The 22,074-nt window shown below is 44.6% G+C and overlaps 1 protein-coding gene across 2 annotated transcripts in view; it reads left to right on the forward strand.

The window, feature by feature from the left end:
• LOC137623267 (A-kinase anchor protein 200-like) overlaps positions 1 to 22,074 on the forward strand; it is an 83,965-nt gene that overhangs the window by 55,457 nt on the left and 6,434 nt on the right. For both annotated transcript variants that reach the window (XM_068354030.1, XM_068354029.1), the window contains one exon: positions 7,320 to 7,444. In XM_068354030.1, coding sequence (XP_068210131.1) covers positions 7,320 to 7,444 — 125 coding nt within the window. The remainder of the gene's footprint in view (positions 1 to 7,319; positions 7,445 to 22,074) is intronic.

Below are 22,074 nucleotides of genomic sequence, written 5' to 3' on the forward strand. Positions count from 1 at the left end.
TCGGGCGTATCTACCAAGATCGCCCCACCCACACAAAGACGAGAGAGCCCATTTACTTCTCGTCTGCGGAAGAGGTTTCTCGTAAGAAACCTTGGACCAAGGTCTCTCAGCTTATTAAGTGCAAGTCGGTCCCTTCCGCGCAAGTCCAACGGCCCAGGTGTAGCCACTGGGTCAGTTCGGACTCGCTGCAGTCATCCGACGACTGCACACCTCCCAAGAGAGGCAAGGTGGTACCGCAACAGGCAGTAACTCCGTCTGTTGCCGCACCCGCTGTTTTAGACCCTCAGTCACAACGGACAGTAGCTCCGTCTGTTGCCGCTTTTGTAGCTCTTCGTCTGACTGCCTTCAGACTATCGAAAGACTCTCAAGAGCTAGAGGCTTTTCGAAGGAGGCAACCAGAGCGTTTGCTAGAGCAAGGAGAACATCCACCCTTAGAATCTACCAATCGAAGTGGGAAATCTTCCGAAACTGGTGCAAGTCAGTATCCGTATCCTCGACCAGTACCTCTGTAACTCAAATAGCTGACTTTCTCTTATATCTGAGGAAAGAACGATCTCTTTCAGCTCCCACTCTCAAGGGTTACAGAAGCATGTTGGCATCAGTCTTCCGTCACAGAGGCTTAGATCTTTCCAACAATAAAGATCTACAGGACCTCCTTAAGTCTTTTGAGACCACGAAGGAGCGTCGTTTGGTTACACCTGGTTGGAATTTAGACGTGGTACTAAGATTCCTTATGTCAGACAGGTTCGAACCGCTTCAATCAGCCTCCCTGAAAGATCTCACCTTTAAGACTCTTTTCCTGATATGCTTAACCACAGCTAAAAGAGTCAGTGAGATTCATGCCTTCAGCAAGAACATCGGATTCTCATCCGAAACGGCTACATGTTCTACAACTTGGTTTTCTAGCCAAACACGAGCTGCCTTCTCGGCCTTGACCAATATCGTTCGATATTCCAAACTTATCGTATGGTTGGAAATGAACTAGAAAGAGTATTATGTCCTGTAAGAGCTCTTAAGTTCTATTTAAAAACCTTTACGAGGCCCGTGTGAAGCTTTATGGTGTTCAGTTAAGAATCCATCTTTGCCTATGTCAGAGAATGCTCTATCCTATTTTATCAGACTGTTAATACGAGAAGCTCATTCCCATCTGAATGAGGAAGACCAAGCTTTGCTGAAGGTAAGGACACACGAAGTTAGAGCTGTCGCAACTTCCGTGGCCTTTAAATAAAATAGATCTCTGCAAAGATATTCGACGCAACCTATTGGAAAAGCAAATCAGTGTTCGCGTCTTTTATCTTAAGAATGTCCAGTCTCTTTACGAGAACTGCTACAATCTGGGACCATTCGTAGCAACGAGTGCAGTAGTGGTGAGGGCTCCACCACTACAATTCCCTAATTCCATAACCTTTTTAATCTTTCTCTTGAAATGTTTTATTATTGTTTTTGGGTTGTCCGGAAGGCTAAGAAGCCTTTCGCATCCTACTTGATTTGGCGGGTGGTCAAAGTCATTTCTTGAGAAGCGCCTAGATTAGAGGTTTTGATGAGGACCTTTAGTATGGGTTGCAACCCTTCATACTTCAGCTCCTAGGAGTCGCTCAGCATCCTATGAGGATCGCGAGGCTCAGTAAGGAAGACGTACTTAAAAAGGCAGAGTAATTGTTCAAGTCGACTTCCTTACCAGGTACTTATTTATTTTATGTTTGTTATTTTGAATAACTGCTAAAATGAAATACGGAATACTTAGCTCATAATAATGTCAACATGTAATGCTGGTCTCTACCCACCCCCCTGGGTGTGAATCAGCTATATGATCATCGGTTAAGTTTAATATTGAAAAATGTTATTTTCATTAGTAAAATAAATTTTTGAATATACTTACCCGATGATCATAAATTAAAGGACCCACCCGTCCTCCCCAATAGAGACCCAGTGGACAGAGGAGAAAATTGGTTCTGTGTTGACATCGAGTACTTGAGTACCTACTTGACAGATGGCGCTGTTGATGTACACCCCCACCTGTATAGCGATCGCTGGCGTATTCCGCCCGTAGGTTTTTCTGTCGGGCAGCAGAACTGACAGCTATATGATCATCGGGTAAGTATATTCAAAAATTTATTTTACTAATGAAAATAACATATTATTGAGAAGCATGATAAAGGTTCACATGGGGTAGACCTTGCTTAAATGTACAATCGTACAAAGTCAACGATAAGCACAATCCTGAAGAAGAAAGAAGTAATCAAAGCAATTGATGCTGCAAAACAGGTGTTTACATCTACAAAACAATGGCTATATGTTCTAGAAAATGTCGAGAACTTGCTTCTCACATGGATCATTGAGCAGTTAACAGGAGATACAATAACCAAGACCATAATTTGTGAAAAAGCAAAGTTATATGTTGACCAGGTATGTCAGCAGACAAAGAAAAAGAATCATTCAAAGCAAGCCATGGCTGATTTGAAAACTAAAAGAGAAGAACACTCATCCATAGTGTTGTGTGACATGGTGAGGCTGCAAGCTCTGATGTCAAGGTAGCAGAGGCTTTGTTGTAGAATTTAAAAGTTTCACGAATTCAGAATCTTACATGCCGCAGCAAGTGTTCAACTGGGACAAGATTGGTCTTTTTTGGAAGAATATGCACAGGAGCACCTTGATTACTGCACGAGAGAAGGCAATTCCCAATTACAAGCTCAAGAAATACTGCCTAACCCTGCTGTTCTGTACTAATGCCAGCAGGGATTGCCAAATCAAACTTCTCTTGGTGTATCACTTGGAGAGTCCACAAGCCTTTAACCCTTTTACCCCCAAACTATTTGGAACTTTCCAACCCTTAACCCCCAGGCGTTTTCCTTTTCAAGCACATTTTGCAATATATTTTTTTTTAATTGCTCTAACAGCCTTAATTTTCATCATAGAGAGGTCAGGTTGGTCTCATTCTTTTGGAAAATGCCTGAAGTTTCTCATAAAGTTATCAAAAATATGCAAAAAAATGTAAATAACAGTTTTTTTGCAAGGACGTACCGATACGTCCATGGGGGTAAAGGGATGAGTTTTGTGAAAAGTACCAGTACGTCCATTGCGGGTAAAAGGGTTAAGAAGTACATGGTGCAGAAGAAGCAACTTAATGTCATGTGGAGGTCAAACCATAAGGCTTGGATGACATGCATTTCATTTGTCAAATGTGTCAAGGAAATTATTGGTTGTGAGGTCTAAAGGTACATCATGGACAAGATTCTCCCACTCCAAGCCTTATTACTACTGGACAGTGCTTTTGCCCATCCTTCAGCCATTGAAGATGACCTGATGGAAGAATTAAATTTCATGTAGATCAAGTTCCTGCCACCCAACACTATTCCAATTTTCCAACCCATGAATCAGCAGGTGATCTCAGATTTCGAGGTCAATTGAAGGGACCAAGCTCTCCCTCCAAAAATTTTGGAAAGAACATTTCCTTATTGTCAACTGTCGCAAAATTATTGATAAAGCCTGGAAAGGGGTCACCAAAAGAACCCTTAATTCTTAATTCTGCATGGAGGAAAGCGTGCCTGAATGCAATGAAGAACATGATTTTGAGGGGTTTGAACCCATGCGGAAGAGGCAGTCGACAATGAAATTGTGTCCTGGGGGAAGACAATTGTGTTGGAGGTGGATAGGGATGACATCAGTGATGTGCTTGGGGAACATAGTAAGCAGCTGATGATCATAGAGCTGTTAGAGTTGCATAAGAAACAGCAACAAGAGGTAGTGGAGGATATTTCATCTGAGAAGGAGGAGAAGGAAGGACAAAGTGACAAACCCACTTTGAGTAAAATAAGGGAGATATTGAAAATGTTGGAAATACTGCAAAATTTTGTAGAAACACATCACCTTACATGTAAGGTTTTGGGAGGGCAAGCAGTGAATCTATTTATGGACAATGCGATGTCCCATTTTCATACCATTTTAAAGAAAAGCCAAGAAAAATCATCTCTAGATAAGTTCTTGGTAAAAGTTGAACACAAGAGTAAAAAATTACGGCAAAGTGTCCAAAAAATGTAAAGTAAGTGATTCAGTTATAGTGAACGCCATTCAAGAGAGAGAATGCCCAATATTTTACCCAAAGTTTTCGTGGAGGGAGATTCTCCCTCCAAGCAGTAGCTCCCCTTCTTACCTGTGTGCTAGCAGTAACTCCGTAAAGCTATGTGGGAGTTAATTTATCAATAATTTCATTTTTCATTGTGACATTAATTTTTATTTATTTTTGGTGTTAGGAGTTATAATTTTCTCTTTATATAACATAAAAAAAATCTCAAAATGAGTGCATATGTTTATCTATGAACGTGTGGAATTAATTGATTGAATTCCCTTTATTTCTTATTGGAAAAATTGTTTTGTTTTACAAGCATTTTGGGTTATAAGCTTGCTTTAGGATCAGATTAAACTCGTATATCGAGGCTCTACTGTATCTTCTTATTTATTTTTTCTCCGTTATTTGAAAATTATGGTTGCATGTCACAGCTTCATTCATTGGATGAAAAACTATGCAGTTATTCTATTTAGTGTGAGACATTTATTGTCTGTACAATTGTTTTATTAATCAGGTAGACTGAAAAAAAATCTATTACATTCATAATAACCTGAATTGTATGATAAGTTCTATATACTGACACCATACTTTTGAAAAGGTTGATGAAAAGTAATTGAAATTTTTCTAAAGTTTAAGGTCAATGGTGAGCACATAACAGGAAAATGTAAAATTGAAAAAAACCTACTGTGATTACACCTGGGTACCTTTGGAGGAATTTGATGAGGATAGGAAAAGTTTTAGTCAGACCTTTTCTGATTGCCCCAGGTGGATAACCAATTACTTGCACTCATAGAAAAAGTTTTCTAGCTTCGTAACGGGGAAATAAGAAGCAAACCTGCTAGTCCTTGGGCCTCTGCTTATAATGCCTTCTACACAGTTTCCCATAGCAGCTAAATGTAAATATTGAGTTAGTGACCTGCTAGAATGGTCAGGCAATCAAAGCAGGAGAGGCTACAGCAATAGATGGGCCCCTAGCTGGAGCAGGAACCCTGATAATAATGAGCACCTGGCAAACCTATGTATTCCCAAAACTCCAATAGGGACAATGGGGATTGTTCTAATGTTGCTTGGCAATGATCTTAGGTTGCAAGTTAGTTTTTCCTGGATTGTACACCAAAAGGAAAGCAACAAAGCTCTAAGACCAGCACAAGTCTTCCTAATAGGTACAAGACCAATATAAGCTATGGGCATAAGAGGATTGGTGTTATCCACTTGAAGACTGTGTCAGAAACTTCTAGGCCACCTTCCTTATGTAACAAAACCTCTTTTACAGGAAAGTGACCACTGTCATATTTTTACCCCTGCAAAGAGAAGACATGGATATATCATACAGTCATGAGGACCATAATGTGGTTACAGGCCCTCCAGTGCCCAGTACATCTAGGCAAAACATGTAAATGCATGTGCTGAGCAATTATCTATTCTTTAGTTTACTATATGGCCCTACCCGTTTGTTGAGGTCTTATAAAATTTCCAGTATTGTATAGAAATATCTGGATTTTTGTCACGAAGTTTATATGATTGGTCTTGATTATAACATTGCTTTTGTCTCTTAATAATGAGGCCCTTGTTTTCAACAGATAAGTGTTGAATAATTTCTTAGCGTTAACAATGAACTTTTAACTAACAGTGTGAAAAAAGTAGTTGTTTATGATCACTGAAGTAGTGTATAATCTCAAGAGTTCCTTCGAATTATGTTTTTACCTTTTACTCTTTTATGCACATATTTGGTGTGGTTCCTGAATCTCATGACATGTGTCTAACTAAAATTTCTGTTTGGTGTAACTTATGGGGAATGAGGTTAAATCCTTACAAAACTCAAAATATGATTGTAAATAGACCTAGGGCATTGGATACTTTGTCCACATTTGTTTACATTAATGATAATCCAACTACAAGCTCTGCTTTCAAAACTCTGGAAGTAGTTCATTGCAATCACGTTTGTGAAGCACACACACACACACACAATCATAATTAGCATCATCCTTTGTTAAAGGGATGATGGATGAAGTGGGATCATTCAGTAGTAGCCTTTGGATAGGTTACTCATATGAAACTCGCCTGCACTGGACCAGACTAATTGAATCATGGCCATGGGCTGTTAGCAGTACCAAGAGAAAGGGGCAGAGTGGCATATGCAGTACCAAGAGAAAGGGAAGAGTGGCGTATGCAGTACCAAGAGAAAGGGGAAGGGTGGCATATGCAGTACCAAGAGAAAGGGGAAGAGTGGCATATGCAGTACCAAGAGAAAGGGAAGAGTAGCATATGCAGCACCAAGAGAAAGGGGAAGAGTAGAGTATGCAGTACCAAGAGAAAGGTGAAGAGTGACATATGCAGTACTAAGAGAAAGGGGAAGAACAGCATATGCAGTACCAAGAGAAAGGGGAAAAGTTTCATATGCAGTACTAAGAGAAAGGGGGAGAGTGGAGTATGCAGTACCAAGAGAAAGGTGAAGAGTGACATATGCAGTACTAAGAGAAAGGGGGATAGTGGCATATGCAGTACCAAGAGAAAGGGGAAGAGTGGCATATACAGTACCATGAGAAAGGGGGAGAGTGGTGTATGCAGTACCAAGAGGAAGGGGAAGAATGGCATATGTAGTACCAAGAGAAATGCACTCTCAGCCCCATACTACATAAATGCCCACCATAATACCAGCCTTCTAGCTAGTACAGTGTTAACATGTGCTCCTAGCATTCGCATAGCAGTTGATTGATCCCTGCCTGGGACTGTTAGTTTAAGCTGTTTACTGCTGTGGTTGGGTACCACAGTGGTGGGGTTGGGCTTGCCCAGCTGATATTCTAGTGAGCATCTATTCTAATGATACTGGAATGGGTACCAGACACCTTTACCTTTTACCTTTACTTCTTTTTTTTTTTTTTTTTTTTTTTTTATTAAGAGTATTGGTTGTTGTACTGTATGTAGAGAAGACTCCACAGGTTCAGTTTTATTGGAAACATTTTTCAAATAAGAGGAAAAGACTCATCACTTTTAAGTTAAGTGATTTAAGATATTTGCAACTAATTAAAGTGAATGCTAAACTTGTCATCATCCCCTTCATACTGAAATAAATGCTTTGTACCAGTAAAAACAATGTATAAAAAGAACTTCTATACTGTATTTTACAATAATGAAATTACATTAATTTCCATAGATTAGATTTTCTGAGCAAAGTAATGGCTAGATATACTTTAGCTTCAAAAGTTAATTATTTTTCCAGGTACTTCTCATTAATTTGTTCTTTATTTTTCAGGCCAAACTCTCGACCTTTTGCTTCAAGTATCCCATCTTTGCGACCTAAACCTCCCAGTACAGATACTGATAGTGTTGACAGTGTGGAAGCTGCAATACAAGCAGCAATGATCAAGGCTAAACAAGGTAAATAACTAAATGCAAATCACTTTTTCTGAGTTTTAAATAATGGTCAAAATACTTCTTCTGAATCTTTGGTGCTTAATAATAGCACTCATCTTGTTGCAAGGACACTAAATCCTGTATCAAATCCAGTCAATTACCAGGTTGTGTTCAAAGGAGTTTACATGTAGGTATGAGTACTGTTAAATTAATGTCTAGGAGAATGTGATTGTATATACATTTATATATATATATATATATATAGAGAGAGAGAGAGAGAGAGAGAGAGAGAGAGAGAGAGAGAGAGAGAGAGAGAGAGAGAGAGAGAGAGAGAGAGAGAGAGAGAGAGAGAGAGAGATATATTAGTAGCTTTTATGATTAATATTTTTACAATATTCAAAATTACGAATTGTTATATAGCAAGTGATCTTACATATGTTGTGTACCATGAATGGTAGGGTACCCTTTGTAAAAGTCATTATCTTCATTAACTTGTTTAAAACCCTTTTTTTCAATATTAATCTTACCCGATGATCATGTAGCTGTCAACTCTGTTGCCCGACAGAAAAATCTAAGGTCGGGATACGCCAGCGATCGCTATACAGGTGGGGGTGTACAACAACAGCGCCATCTGTCGAGTAGGTACTCAGGTACTTCTTGTCAACAAGAACTCAATTTTTCCTCTGTCGTGCCACCGGCAAGACCTACTTGGATACGCTGTTGTTTCTGGAGTTGTTTTCACGCTTTTGGTGATGTATTCACTCTAGATTTTAGCTTTCGCTATTCAGGAACTATTATCATTAGCTTATCAAGCTTTTTGGTTAGATTTGGATTAATTGTTAATGAACTTTGCTAGATTTTGGATTCCCCCCTTGGCTAATTCAAGAATTCAAGATGTCTGACCATTCTCAAGTCCCTAAGTACAGGCAGTGTAGCGCTAGGGACTGTTCTAGGCGTCTTCCGAAGGCCTCTATAGATCCTCACACCGTTTGTTCCAATTGTAGGGGTAAATCCTGTCAATTGGAAGATCGATGTGAGGAATGCGCTGGGCTTTCGGAATTCGATTTTAACGAATTCCTAAAGAATGCACGTAGGCTAGAGAAGGATAGGATCAGGAGGAGTTCTTCTCGCTCGTTTGATTTTTCCTCTCCCCATGCCCCTCAACCTATTCCTTCCCCTGTAGTGGTTACACCCGACCCTTCTACTAGCTCTCAGCAACCCTCGATGGCGGACATGATGCGTGCCATTCAGGCTCTTGGTGACAGAGTGGAGTCATTAGCGAATGACCGGAATCAACTTTTGGCCGATGTCAAAGAGTTGAAAGCGAAAAGTGCAGTGGGAAGTGTAGTGAGTGCAAGTGTGGTGGAAAGTGTCAGTGTCAGTGTTGCGCATGAGGGTGCATCTGTTCGTGCCAGTCGTCCTCCCAGTCCGGGACCTCTTGCAAGCTCCCAAGCCCAGGGGAGAAGCAATGTCGAAGGACCAAAGGGTTCGACAGGCCTTGATCAGCGTACGGATGTACCCTCGGTGGTTGCAGACGTATCTGTCAGAGATCGTCCCATCCACAAACAGACGAGTGAGCCCATTCATTCCTCGTCTGTGGAAGAAGTTTCTAGGAAGAAACGTTGGACCAAGGTCTCACGACCTCTCAAGCGCAAGGTCCCTTCCGAGCGAGTCCAACGGCCCAGGTGTAGCCACTGGGTCAGTTCGGACTCGCCGCAGTCTTCCGAAGACTGCACACCTCCCAAGAGAGGTAGAGTGGTTCCGCAGCAGGCAATCACTCCGTCTGTTGCCGCACCAACCACGGTAGACCCTAAGTGGTCCATGCTGCAGACTATGCAGTCTCAGCTTGCTTCCTTCATGCAGGAGTATCGTGCTGAGAAGGTTGACACTGCACCTGTTAACCTACAACCTGCCACGGTTGTGCGCTCAGCAGATACTGCGGCTGCCTGCTCCCACACTCCACCTGTGAGAGCTCCACCACCGATGCGCAGTCGACCCTGCCAGACGCATGTTCATGCGGCACCCTCCGTTGACATGCGTGAGCTACCGCATCAGCAGTGGGAAGGTGCTGTCAAGCTGCCGTGTTTTGACGCAATGCGGCAGTCTCCGCTACCCACGGCAGTCCCTCCCACGCACCAGCACTCCGCTTTTGTTGTTGCCAGCTCGCAGACTGACCAGCAGCGGCATGATGTTGGATCCAGTGCAGCTACGCATGCACCCGTGCTGCCGGATTCAGCCGTTCAGCTTTCTGCTCCACCTTTGCCACTTCCTCCTCAGCATTCGGATGATGGAGTATCTGATGACGACGAAGCTGCGCATTTGGACGATCCGCACTCCGACATAGAAGAACCCAAGTCTACGCCTCCCTCCTTAGACTTTAGGAAAGTCCTTGCCCTGTTTAGGGAGTTGTATCCGGAACAGTTTGTGTCTGCAACCCCGCGCTCACCTCCCTCCGAGTTCGCTTTAGGCATGCAGTCAGCAGCTCCTGCCTTTACGAAACTCGTACTCGCGCGCTCATCCAAGAGAGCTTTGAGGGTACTGGGAGAGTGGTTGCAGTCCAAGAAGCAACTGGGAAAGACTGCCTTCATCTTTCCGCCTACCAAGCTTGCTTCCAAATCTAGCGTCTGGTATGCCACGGGAGAGGAACCCGGCTTGGGAGTTCCTGCCTCTGCCCAAGGCGACTTCTCAAGTCTGGTTGACTCTCCCCGCAGGCTGGCTATGAGACGCTCCAAGATTTGCTGGTCCTTTTCTGACATGGACCATCTGTTGAAGGGAGTTTTTCGTGCTTTTGAGATCTTCAACTTCCTCGACTGGTGTTTGGGAGCGTTAAGCAGAAAGACCTCCCCTTCGGATAAGGACTCTGCCATGCTTATCATGTCTAGCATGGACAAAGCCATTCGGGATGGGTCTGGTGAGCTTGCGGCTTCGTACGTGTCTGGAGTGCTTAAGAAGAGAGATCACCTTTGCTCCTTCTTGTCTGCGGGGATCACACCATGCCAGAAGTCGGAGTTGATGTTTGCTCCGCTTTCCAAGTGTCTCTTTCCGGAAGAGCTGATCAAGGGGATTGCTGCCTCGTTGATCCAGAAGGATACCCATGACCTGGTGGTCGTCTTCTGCACGTAAAGTCACAGCTTTACCTTCCGTGCCTAGACCTAGGATGGACACACCAGCGTCTAGGTTCATCCCGCCCTTTCGTGGCAGAACCTCCAGCAGAGGAGGTACCCGTACCGACAGTCATCGTGGCAAAAAGAAGAAGGGTTCCAAGTCCTCAAAAGGCAGAATCTGACTGCCTACCTCTCCAGACAGCAGTGGGAGCCAGGCTCAAGAACTACTGGCAGGCTTGGGAGAGCAGAGGTGCAGACGCTCAGTCTGTGAAGTTGCTAAGAGAGGGGTACAGGATTCCGTTCTGGCGCAATCCCCCTCTAGCAACTACTCCCATCAACCTCTCTCCCAACTACAAGGAGGAGGACAAGAGGCTAGCCTTGCAGCAAGAGGTGTCTCTCTTGCTACAAAAGGGAGCGGTAGTCATAGTCCGGGACCATCAATCCCCGGGCTTCTACAACCGTCTCTTCCTGGTAGCGAAGAAGACAGGAGGGTGGAGACCGGTGCTGGACGTCAGTGCTCTCAATGCTTTTGTCACCAAGCAGACGTTCACCATGGAGACGACGAAGTCGGTACTCGCATCGGTCAGGAAGGAAGACTGGATGGTCTCGTTGGACCTAAAAGACGCGTACTTTCATGTCCCCGTCCATCCAGACTCCCAACCTTTCCTAAGGTTCGTCTTTGGAAAGGTCGTTTACCAGTTCCAAGCCCTGTGCTTTGGCCTAAGCACGGCACCTCTTGTGTTTACCAAACTGATGAGGAATATTGCCAAATTCCTTCACTTGGCAGACATCAGAGCCTCCCTCTATTTGGACGACTGGCTTTTAAGAGCTCCGTCAAGTCGTCGCTGTCTGGAGAATCTCAGATGGACTATGGATCTGACCAAGGAATTGGGTCTCCTGGTCAATATAGAGAAGTCCCAACTCGTCCCATCCCAAACCATTGTCTATCTAGGTATGGAGATTCAGAGTCGAGCTTTTCGGGCTTTTCCGTCGGCCCCCAGAATCAGTCAAGCCCAAGAATGCATCCAGAGCATGCTGAGAAGGAACCGATGTTCAGTCAGGCAGTGGATGAGTCTAACAGGGACGCTTTCATCGCTGGCCCAGTTCATCGCGTTAGGGAGACTCCACCTCCGCCCCCTTCAGTATCATCTAGCTGCTCACTGGAGAAAGGACATGACGCTAGAAGCGGTCTCAGTTCCTATATCCGAAGAGATGAGGTCTGCGCTGACGTGGTGGAAGAACAGCATTCTTCTCAAGGAAGGTCTACCATTGGCTGTTCAGACCCCCGACCACCTTCTCTTCTCGGACGCATCGGACACGGGCTGGGGTGCGACACTGGACGGACGGGAATGCTCGGGCACGTGGAATCCGGAGCAAAGAACACTTCACATCAACTGCAAGGAGCTATTGGCAGTTCATCTGGCCTTGAGAAACTTCAAGTCCCTCCTTCTAGGCAAGGTGGTGGAGGTGAACTCCGACAACACTACAGCCTTGGCGTACATCTCCAAGCAAGGAGGGACTCATTCGAGGAAGTTGTTCGAGATCGCAAGGGACCTCCTCACCTGGTCAAGAGATCGAAAGATTTCGCTGGTAACGAGGTTCATTCAAGGCGACATGAATGTCATGGCAGATCGCCTCAGCCGGAAGGGTCAGGTCATCCCCACAGAGTGGACCCTTCACAAGAATGTTTGCAACAGACTATGGGCCCTGTGGGGTCAGCCCACCATAGATCTGTTCGCTACCTCGATGACCAAGAGGCTCCCGAATTATTGCTCACCGATTCCGGACCCAGCAGCAGTTCACGTAGATGCCTTTCTTCTGGATTGGTCCCATCTAGACCTGTATGCGTTCCCTCCGTTCAAGATTGTCAACAAGGTACTGCAGAAGTTCGCCTCTCACGAAGGGACACGGTTGACGTTGGTTGCTCCCCTCTGGCCCGCGAGAGAATGGTTCACCGAGGTACTGCAATGGCTAGTGGACGTTCCCAGGACTCTTCCTCTAAGAGTGGACCTTCTGCGTCAGCCGCACGTAAAGAAGGTACACCCAAGCCTCCACGCTCTTCGTCTGACTGCCTTCAGACTATCGAAAGACTCTCAAGAGCTAGAGGCTTTTCGAAGGAGGCAGCCAGAGCGATTGCCAGAGCAAGGAGGACATCCACTCTCAAGGTCTACCAGTCAAAATGGGAAGTCTTCCGAAGCTGGTGCAAGGCGAATTCAGTTTCCTCAACCAGTACCTCTGTAACGCAGATAGCTGACTTCCTTTTACATCCAAGGAATGTAAGATCCCTATCAGCTCCTACGATCAAAGGTTACAGAAGCATGTTGGCAGCAGTCTTCCGCCACAGAGGCTTAGATCTTTCCACCAACAAAGATCTACAGGACCTCCTTAAGTCTTTTGAGACCTCAAAGGAGCGTCGGTTAGCCACACCAGGCTGGAACCTAGACGTGGTTTTAAGGTTCCTGATGTCAGCAAGGTTCGAACCGCTTCAATCAGCCTCTTTTAAGGATCTCACATTAAAGACTCTTTTCCTCGTTTGCTTAGCAACAGCTAAGAGAGTCAGTGAGATTCACGCCTTCAGCAGGAACATAGGTTTTACATCTGAAACGGCTACATGTTCCTTACAGCTTGGTTTTTTAGCTAAAAACGAGCTTCCTTCTCGTCCTTGGCCCAAGTCGTTCGAGATCCCAAGCCTGTCCAACTTGGTTGGTAACGAACAAGAGAGAGTACTATGCCCAGTAAGAGCTCTTAAGTACTATTTAAGACGTACAAAGCCATTACGAGGACAATCAGAAGCTTTATGGTGTTCTATTAAGAAACCTGCTTTACCGATGTCTAAGAACGCAGTTTCTTATTACATCAGGCTTTTGATTAGAGAGGCCCATTCTCATCTGAAGGAAGAAGACCATGCTTTGCTGAAGGTAAGGACACATGAAGTTAGAGCTGTCGCTACTTCAGTGGCCTTCAAACAGAACCGTTCTCTGCAGAGTGTTATGGATGCAACCTATTGGAGAAGCAAGTCAGTGTTCGCATCATTTTACCTTAAAGATGTCCAGTCTCTTTACGAGAACTGCTACACCCTGGGACCATTCGTAGCAGCGAGTGCAGTAGTAGGTGAGGGCTCAACCACTACATTCCCATAATCCCATAACCTTTTTTAATCTTTCTCTTGGTAAGGGTAGAAGAGACTCTTTAGCTATGGTAAGCAGCTCTTCTAGGAGAAGGACACTCCAAAATTAAACCATTGTCCTCTAGTCTTGGGTAGTGCCATAGCCTCTGTACCATGGTCTTCCACTGTCTTGGGTTAGAGTTCTCTTGCTTGAGGGTACACTCGGGCACACTATTCTATCGTATTTTTTTTTTCTTCCTCTTGTTTTTTTGAAATGGTGTGTTGGGCAGGCTTAATAGAAGGGCCATGGATGCCTGGTGGTTTATCAAGAGGTTGTCTTTTCCTTTTTCTGATTTTTTCTTCTAAAAACCATCCTTACTGTCCTCCCTTCAGTTGAAGTGGCTATCCTGGAGGGTATTTAGCCTTGCATGGTGTATCGGCTCCTCCATGTTGACCAGTTTTTCCGACTTTTTACTATAGTCTATGGATATCATCAATCACTTTTATTATTATTCTGTACATATTGTTTTTGTTTTAATTCTTGTTAATCTAGTTTTTAAGTATGATGTGTCTTTTTTATTTCTATTAATTCTTATGCTGTCTGGAGACATTGAGCAAAATCCGGGACCAGTACGTCCTAGATTTCGTCAATGTCGTCTTCTGTATTGCAATATTCGTGGTCTTCATGCAAATATCCGAGACCTTACAGTTGCGTCCAGACAGTATGATATTCTTTTGTGCTCAGAAACTTTGGTTTCTAATATGAGGCACTCATCTGAGCTCCTTATAACTGGTTTTAAGAAGCCAATAATGCTGAAACGTGATTCCATTCCTAGGGCCAGGGGAATGGCGGTGTATATTAGGACCGAGTACCCTGCTTCTCATGAGTCCTGCTATCAATGTGGATGTCATGAGATTCAGGTAATAAAAGTTTGTGGCAGGCATAACAACTTTTATTTGTGTTCAATCTACCGGAATCCAGACATGGATGATTCTATCTTTGATTGTCTTCTTACCATTATGGCTAAGATACAAGAAGATGATAGAAAGGCTTCGTTTGTCTTTGTAGGTGATTTTAATGCTCACCATAGGGAGTGGTTGAGTTCTATCTCTCCTACCGATCGCCATGGCTTAAGAGCTTTAGACTTTGCCTCAGAATCAGGCTGTGAGCAAATCATAAATGAAGCTACTCACAGGTCTGGTAATTGCTTGGACCTCGTATACACTGACTCCCCTGGCGTTATAACTAGTAAGGTTGGTTCTCCAGTCGGGACTTCTGATCATGCCTTGATTTCATTATTAGTGAAGACTGAGCAGCCTGTCCCTGATATATCATATTCTTGTAAAATTTATATGAAATCCCAAGCAGACTGGAATGGGATTTTGCATGATCTTTTGTGCCTGAATTGGTCACAATTATATAATAGTGTAGATCCTGTTGTCCCTTTGAATGAGAATCTAGTCAACATAATTGATAGGCGTATCCCTTCTCGTGTGCTAAGGTACCGAATGAAGGACAAACCGTGGTTCAATGATGATTGTAGACGTGCTTATTTGGAGAAGCAGGAGGCCTATCACCTTTGGAAGGGTAACAGATCAGATTTGACCTGGAACAACTATACTCAGCTTCGAGCTTTTGCTCAGAGAGTTTATGCCTCAACTGAAAAGGAGTACAATTTAATCATAAAAGAAACCCTCTCTGGTACAACTCAGGAACATAAATGGTGGTCTACCCTTAAATCTGCACTCTTTGGTGTAGATGCAACAGTTCCTCCTTTACTTAAACCAGATGGCTCAGTCACTCACTGTCCAAAGGAAAAGGCAACCCTTTTGGCTGATGTTTTTGACAGTAAACAGAGTAATGAAAAACTTGAACTTCCTCATTCCTGTTTTCCTGAGGCTAAACTAACTAGTTTAGCTTTTCGATCTCGTGAGATTAAAGCTCTGTTGTTGGACCTTGATGCTTATGGAGGTGTAGACCCTAATGGTATTTTTCCTTTGTTTTTTATAAAGACAGCAGATTTCTTAGCTCCAAAGTTATCTGTTATTTTACGCAAGTTAGCAAGAAGAGGAGCTTTTAGCACTTGTTGGAGAATTGGTAATGTTACTCCTCTATGTAAATGTGTTTGTGGTAGCTCAAGTCCCACTGATTACCGCCCAATTTCCATAACTCCCATATTATCTAAAGTTTTTGAACGTCTTCTGGCAAAACGTCTTAATAGGTTTGCTGAAGGTAATCATCTATTCCCTAGTTTGCAATTTGGTTTTCGGAAAGGCCTTGGAGCATGTGATGCCCTTCTTACAATCTCCAATGCAGTACAGAAATCCCTTGATTGTGGTCGGGAAGTTCGTATGATTGGCCTTGATTTTAGTGCTGCCTTTGACCGTGTTAATCATGAGGCCCTTGTTTTCAAACTGAAACAGTTGGGAGTGGGTGGGTCGTTTCTTAGCATTATTATTGATTTTTTATGTAGTAGATCTCAAAGAGTTGTTGTTGATGGGCACCATAGTGAGTATAGGAATGTGATATCCGGTGTTCCACAGGGTAGTGTTCTTGGCCCATTACTTTTCATACTATATACACATGACATGTGGTTTGGCCTAGAAAATAAGCTTGTTGCATATGCAGATGATGCTACTCTCTTTGCATCAATTCCATCCCCTGAATGTAGATCTTGGGTTGGTGAATCCCTTAATAGAGATTTAGCTAAAATTAGTGCATGGTGCAAATTATGGGGTATGAAGTTGAATCCTAACAAAACTCAAAGTATGATTGTAAGTAGGTCAAGGACGGTGGCTCCTCAACATCCGGATCTCAGTATTGATAATGTTTCTTTAAATTTGTATGACTCTTTCAAAATTTTAGGCGTGATTCTTGACAGCAAATTTACTTTTGAGAAACATATAAGGTCTGTGTCTTCTTCAATTGCACAAAAAATTGGCTTATTGAGAAAGTCTTTTAAGATATTCGGTGATCAATCTATTCTGAAGAAGTGTTTTAATTCTTTTATTCTACCTTGTTTTGAGTATTGTTCTCCGGTCTGGTCTTCAGCTGCTGATTCTCATCTTAATTTGTTGGACAGAAACTTACGGTCTATTAAATTTCTTATTCCTGATCTAGATATTAATCTCTGGCACCGTCGATCAATTAGTTCATTATGCATGTTGCATAAGATTTTTCATAACTCTGACCATCCTTTACATTCAGATCTCCCTGGACAATTCTATCCTGTTCGTAATACTAGGCAGGCAGTTAATTCTAATAGCCAGGCCTTCTCCATCATAAGACTCAATACTACGCAGTACTCTAGAAGTTTTATTCCAGCTGTTACCAAGTTGTGGAATGATCTTCCTAATCGGGTTGTTGAATCAGTAGAACTTCAAAAGTTCAAAGTTGGAGCAAATGCTTTTTTGTTGACCAGACGGACATGAGTCTTTTTATAGTTTATATATGACATTTTTGTTGTTGACGTTGTTAATAGTTTATATATGATATATCTCTTTTGACATTACTTTTTTTAGACTGATTTATTGTTAATTTGTTTTCTTCAGTTATTTATTTCCTTATTTCCTTTCCTCACTGGGCTATTTTTCCCTATTGGAGCCCCTGGGCTTATAGCATCTTGCTTTTCCAATTAGGGTTGTAGCTTGGATAGTAATAATAATAATAATAATAAAATGCTTTTTATTGTTGTTTTTGGGTTGTACGGAAGGCTAAGAAGCCTTCCGCATCCTGGTTGATTTGGCGGGTGGTCAAATTCTTTCTTGAGAAGCGCCTAGATTAGAGGTTGTGATGAGGTCCTTTAGTATGGGTTGCAGCCCTTCATACTTCAGCACCTAGGAGTCGCTCAGCATCCTAAGAGGATCGCTAGGCTCAGTAAGGAAGACGTACTTAAAAAGGCAGAGTAATGGTTCAAGTCGACTTCCTTACCAGGTACTTATTTATTTTATGTTTGTTATTTTGAATAACTGCTAAAATGAAATACGGGATACTTAGCTTCTTATGTTAACATGTATGCTGGTCTCCACCCACCCCCCTGGGTGTGAATCAGCTACATGATCATCGGGTAAGATTAATATTGAAAAATGTTATTTTCCTTAGTAAAATAAATTTTTGAATATACTTACCCGATGATCATGAATTTAAGGACCCTCCCTTCCTCCCCATAGAGACCCAGTGGACCGAGGAGAAAATTGAGTTCTTGTTGACAAGAAGTACCTGAGTACCTACTCGACAGATGGCGCTGTTGTTGTACACCCCCACCTGTATAGCGATAGCTGGCGTATCCCGACCTTAGATTTTTCTGTCGGGCAACAGAGTTGACAGCTACATGATCATCGGGTAAGTATATTCAAAAATTTATTTTACTAAGGAAAATAAAATTTTTCATAACCCATTAATTCTAATATAGCCAATTTGGGCAACTGTAGAAATCTCAAACACCTACCCTTGGAAGAAGCAAAACGATGATGATCTTCTGCTCCCATTAGATTGGCACATTTCCCCAGTGGTCAACTACTTAACTATTTGTGTTGTATGGGGTCAGAAGGTGGACACCTTTCCTTCTTTTGATTTAAAGACCCAGGGAGGCAATCCCTATCCTCAAGACTGAAAGGCTTTCCCTCTGGAATATGCCACTCTACCTGGTACCGTAATGGAAATATAGGAAATAATACAAATAACCTCATGATCAGCTAGCCATAAGGATGTAGCTGTTAGGACCTTGCTTGGTACTAGTTAAAAGGAACTTCATTCTAGGTCACAGAAGAACCTTGTCAAGGAGGTTATGTAAGAAGGGTCTCACCATGACATAAAAGAAACAGTGGGTTTGGTAGGCACTCTACCATCACCTCCATTGTTTTAAATGGACGGAGAAAGTTGCTTTTAACAAACTCTGTCTGTTAGAATGGATACAATGGATACTCTGGAATGCAGTTTACCTGCATCAGATGTCCACTCCACTATGTAACTTCTGAGTAGATCGGGAAGTGGAGAGAGCTCCCTCGGTTCCTCTGTGAGCCGATGAAGAAGGTCCGGTAACCACTGCATGCTGCCACATCGACGCTATTAGGGTCATGAAGAGATCTTGCTGTGTCCTTACCTTGTTCAGAAGGCTTCTTACTAGGCAGAAGGGAGAAAACACTTAGACGTCCATATTGTCCCACTGGTGTTGGGAGACGTCTTGCCAGACTGCCTGGGGATCCGGTACTGGAGAGCAGTATACCAGAAGCTTCTGGTGGGGGACATTGCAAACAGGTCGATCATCGGCAAACCCCACAAAGTTAAGACTTTGTAGGATATCATGCTTTAAAGACCACTCCAGACCCAAGTATCAGTCTTCCTGCTTAAATTGTCCGTCAGAATATTCCTTTTGTCCAGGATGAAGTGGGCCAATAGAGCTCTGGAGGCTGTGAAAAAGTACCTCCTTACTTGTTTGTGTGTGCCACTACCGTGTTGTCACTCGGCATCACCTCGGTGTATCCTGAAAGGAGGTGATTGAATTGCTTGAGGGCCAGAAAGGCTAACCTCATTTCCAGGAGATTTATGTGGCATTGTAGCTCAAGCTCTGTCAAGAGCCCAGAGGTCGTGTGGTGCAACATGTGAGCCCTACCTTTATTTTGACGTACCTGTGATCTGGGGGAGGAGAGAGGTCTACTTCCCTGAGCAGGTTGACACCCATCAACTCGGGTCTCTTTTTTGCTCTGACCTTATTGGAACCAAAAGATTTGGAGGATCTCTGGGCAGAGACCAGAATGTCTTCATCTACCACTGGAGAGAACGAGTTCACAAACGGCCGTTGGGTACCAGTCGTTTGAAGGAGGACAGGTGCCCCAGCAACCTCGGCCACCAATGTGTTGGTAGCATATCATACAACAGAAACAGGCGAGCAGCCTGTTTCAGTCTCTCTATTCTTTGGTTGGACAGAATGACTTTGCCTAGTTTAGTTTCCATTTTCAGCCCTAGATATACTAGATCTTAAGAGGGTTGTTGTGAGGACTTCTCATGATTTACCACGATCCCCAGATCAGCCAATACCGTAGTCTAGATAACGAAGGAGACGAATGCTGTTCTTGCGTGCCCAGATGGGCACTAGGGAGAACACCCATGTGAACACCTGAGATGCTGTATACAGGCCAAATCATAGAACCTCGAATTGGTATTTGTTCCGTTGTGGTATACTTCCACGAACTACATTCATAGGAGGTTCAGGGATCTTCCCAGTCTCGACCAGAAAAATTCAGATAGGCCTCCTCTCCCTGCCCCTTACTCCTAAAGCATAAGGAAACGACCTGGGTAGAGTTAATGCCACTACCTATGGCACGGCTACCGCTGCCTTGTCTCTGCCCACTACGACAGACCACCACTCCTCCTATGACTGCTGTAGCCCGGGGGGTTGGGTGGGGGAAGTTAGCGCTGCTACCTACGGCACAGCTCTTGCTGCCTCCGCTTGCACGCTACAGCAGGCTCCACTTTCCCTCTCGTGGTCACTGGAAACCAGCCGTAATGGAGCAACCTGCTACCTATGACACAGCTCTTGCTGCCTTGGCTCTGTTTGCTACAGAGGGTTCCACTTCGACCCGGCCCCCCTGGTCCAACAACCATACCGGGAGGGCCACTCATCTTTGCCGGGGCCTACCGACGGAGGACCAGGCTTCGCCGGATGAGTCTTCTGTCTTCCACAGACTCATCCCTTTATTCCGATGGCGCAGTGGTTCAGTTACCCTACGCCTCCCCCTGCCTTGAAGGACTGCTCAGCCGTGGAAATTTGGTTTGGCACCAGCTAGAGGTCCGGCTGCCCCTGAACCTTCCCTGGTTGCTGGCCACTTCTCAAATCTTCGGCAGCCTAGACAAGGCCATTGCCGGGCCAAAGAGCTCCCTAAGGTCCCACAGGCTGGGCCGTGGAGCCCACGGTAAGAGCCGCTACTTCCCCCTCCTGCAGGAGTGGGATGGGGCCACCACCTCCCCATTCTCCGGGAGTGGGACAAAGTCGCTCCCCTTCTCTGGTTGGGCCTTGGAGGCCACGGAGCAAGCTGTGACCCTCTCCCTCCTCGGGGAATGAGATGGAACCTCTCTCATTTTCTGGCTTCTTCGTCACCTCCTCCTCCAGATGAAGCAGTAGCCCTGGACTCTGAGGTCACCCATCACCCAAGGGACCCCGCCTTACACCTGCTTGCCTGTCTCTGCCCTCCAGAAAATCGTCATGAAGAGTCCCCAGCAACATTGCCCTCCTCTGGGGTCACCTCCACTCCCTCCTTTGCCCTTCACCAACCCTTATCCCCATAAGTCACTTCCACCGGAAGCAGTAGGACCAGAGGCACCCCTCTCCTTTAGACTCAGCGGGTAGGGGCTGCCTGTTGTTACGTACGTTGGTGGTACTGGGCCGACCCTTTGATGGTACAAATGTGGAGGGAAGACTACCGTTTCTTCATCCAGAACGTCCTCCCTCCCCTCATCAGGGATTCATTCAGCCAAAGGACCAGCTTCGGTGGAGGGCCCTGGATGCAGAGATGGAGCAGAGGCTACTGAAAGGTGCCATCCAGAAGCTGGACAGCGAGTCACTGGGGGTATTTCAGCCACCTCTTCCTAGCTTAGAAGGCCACTTGGGGGTTGGAGACCGGTGGTAGATTCGTCCGTGGAGAAGTTGGTACCTCAGGGCAGGATAAAGCTTTGGCTAGTCCATCAGGAAACATTCTTGGCAAGTCTCCCTGGCCCAGTCAACAAGGGAGGCACTCCAATGATGAACCAATTAAAGAATCACCCTGAAGGGAGTCTCTCTACGGGACCCTCCTCTGAAGCTCTTATTGTTTACGGATGCATCCAAGGAGGGATGGGGGCTCACCTGTTCCAGGAGTCCTGGTCAGGGCTTGACGTTCTGAGCATCTACGAGCTGGAACCTTGGGGGGTCCAGAAGGCACTTCAGTCCCAGGAAAGTCTGGTGCAGGGAGGGCAGTAGCCCCAGTGAGGGGTGGCCTACATCAAGAAACTGGGGGCATCTCTGATGGCAAGCTTCATTCCAGGAAGAAACGTGTTGGCGAACGGGCTCAGCCGGTTGGGGTCAGGTGATAGGCACGGAATGGAGTCGTAGCAAATTAGCCGTTAGCCATGTGGGGTTCCCCCTCCCTCAATCTCTTCACAACGAGGCTTAATGCAAAGCGCCCTGTGTTCTGTTTGCCGGTCCTAGACCCGCCAGCAGTTTTGAGGGACGCCTTGTAGAACCCGTGTAACGGTCCAGCTGCATACGACTTCCCTCTGAAGAGTCTGCTATGACAAATCCTGTACAGACTCCCGGAAGTAAAGGGCACAAGCCTCATGTTGGTAGCTCCAAGGTAGCCAGACAGGGAGTGGTTCCTGGACCTTCTTGAGTTAGCATTATAGCATTAGAGGAACCGTTGCCCTTTTGGCTCAGGGAAGATTTAAAGCAGCCCCACTTTAACAGGTTTGA

Source organism: Palaemon carinicauda, chromosome 30, assembly GCF_036898095.1.
Source record: "Palaemon carinicauda isolate YSFRI2023 chromosome 30, ASM3689809v2, whole genome shotgun sequence".
In the NCBI taxonomy this organism is placed as follows: Eukaryota; Metazoa; Arthropoda; class Malacostraca; order Decapoda; family Palaemonidae; genus Palaemon; species Palaemon carinicauda.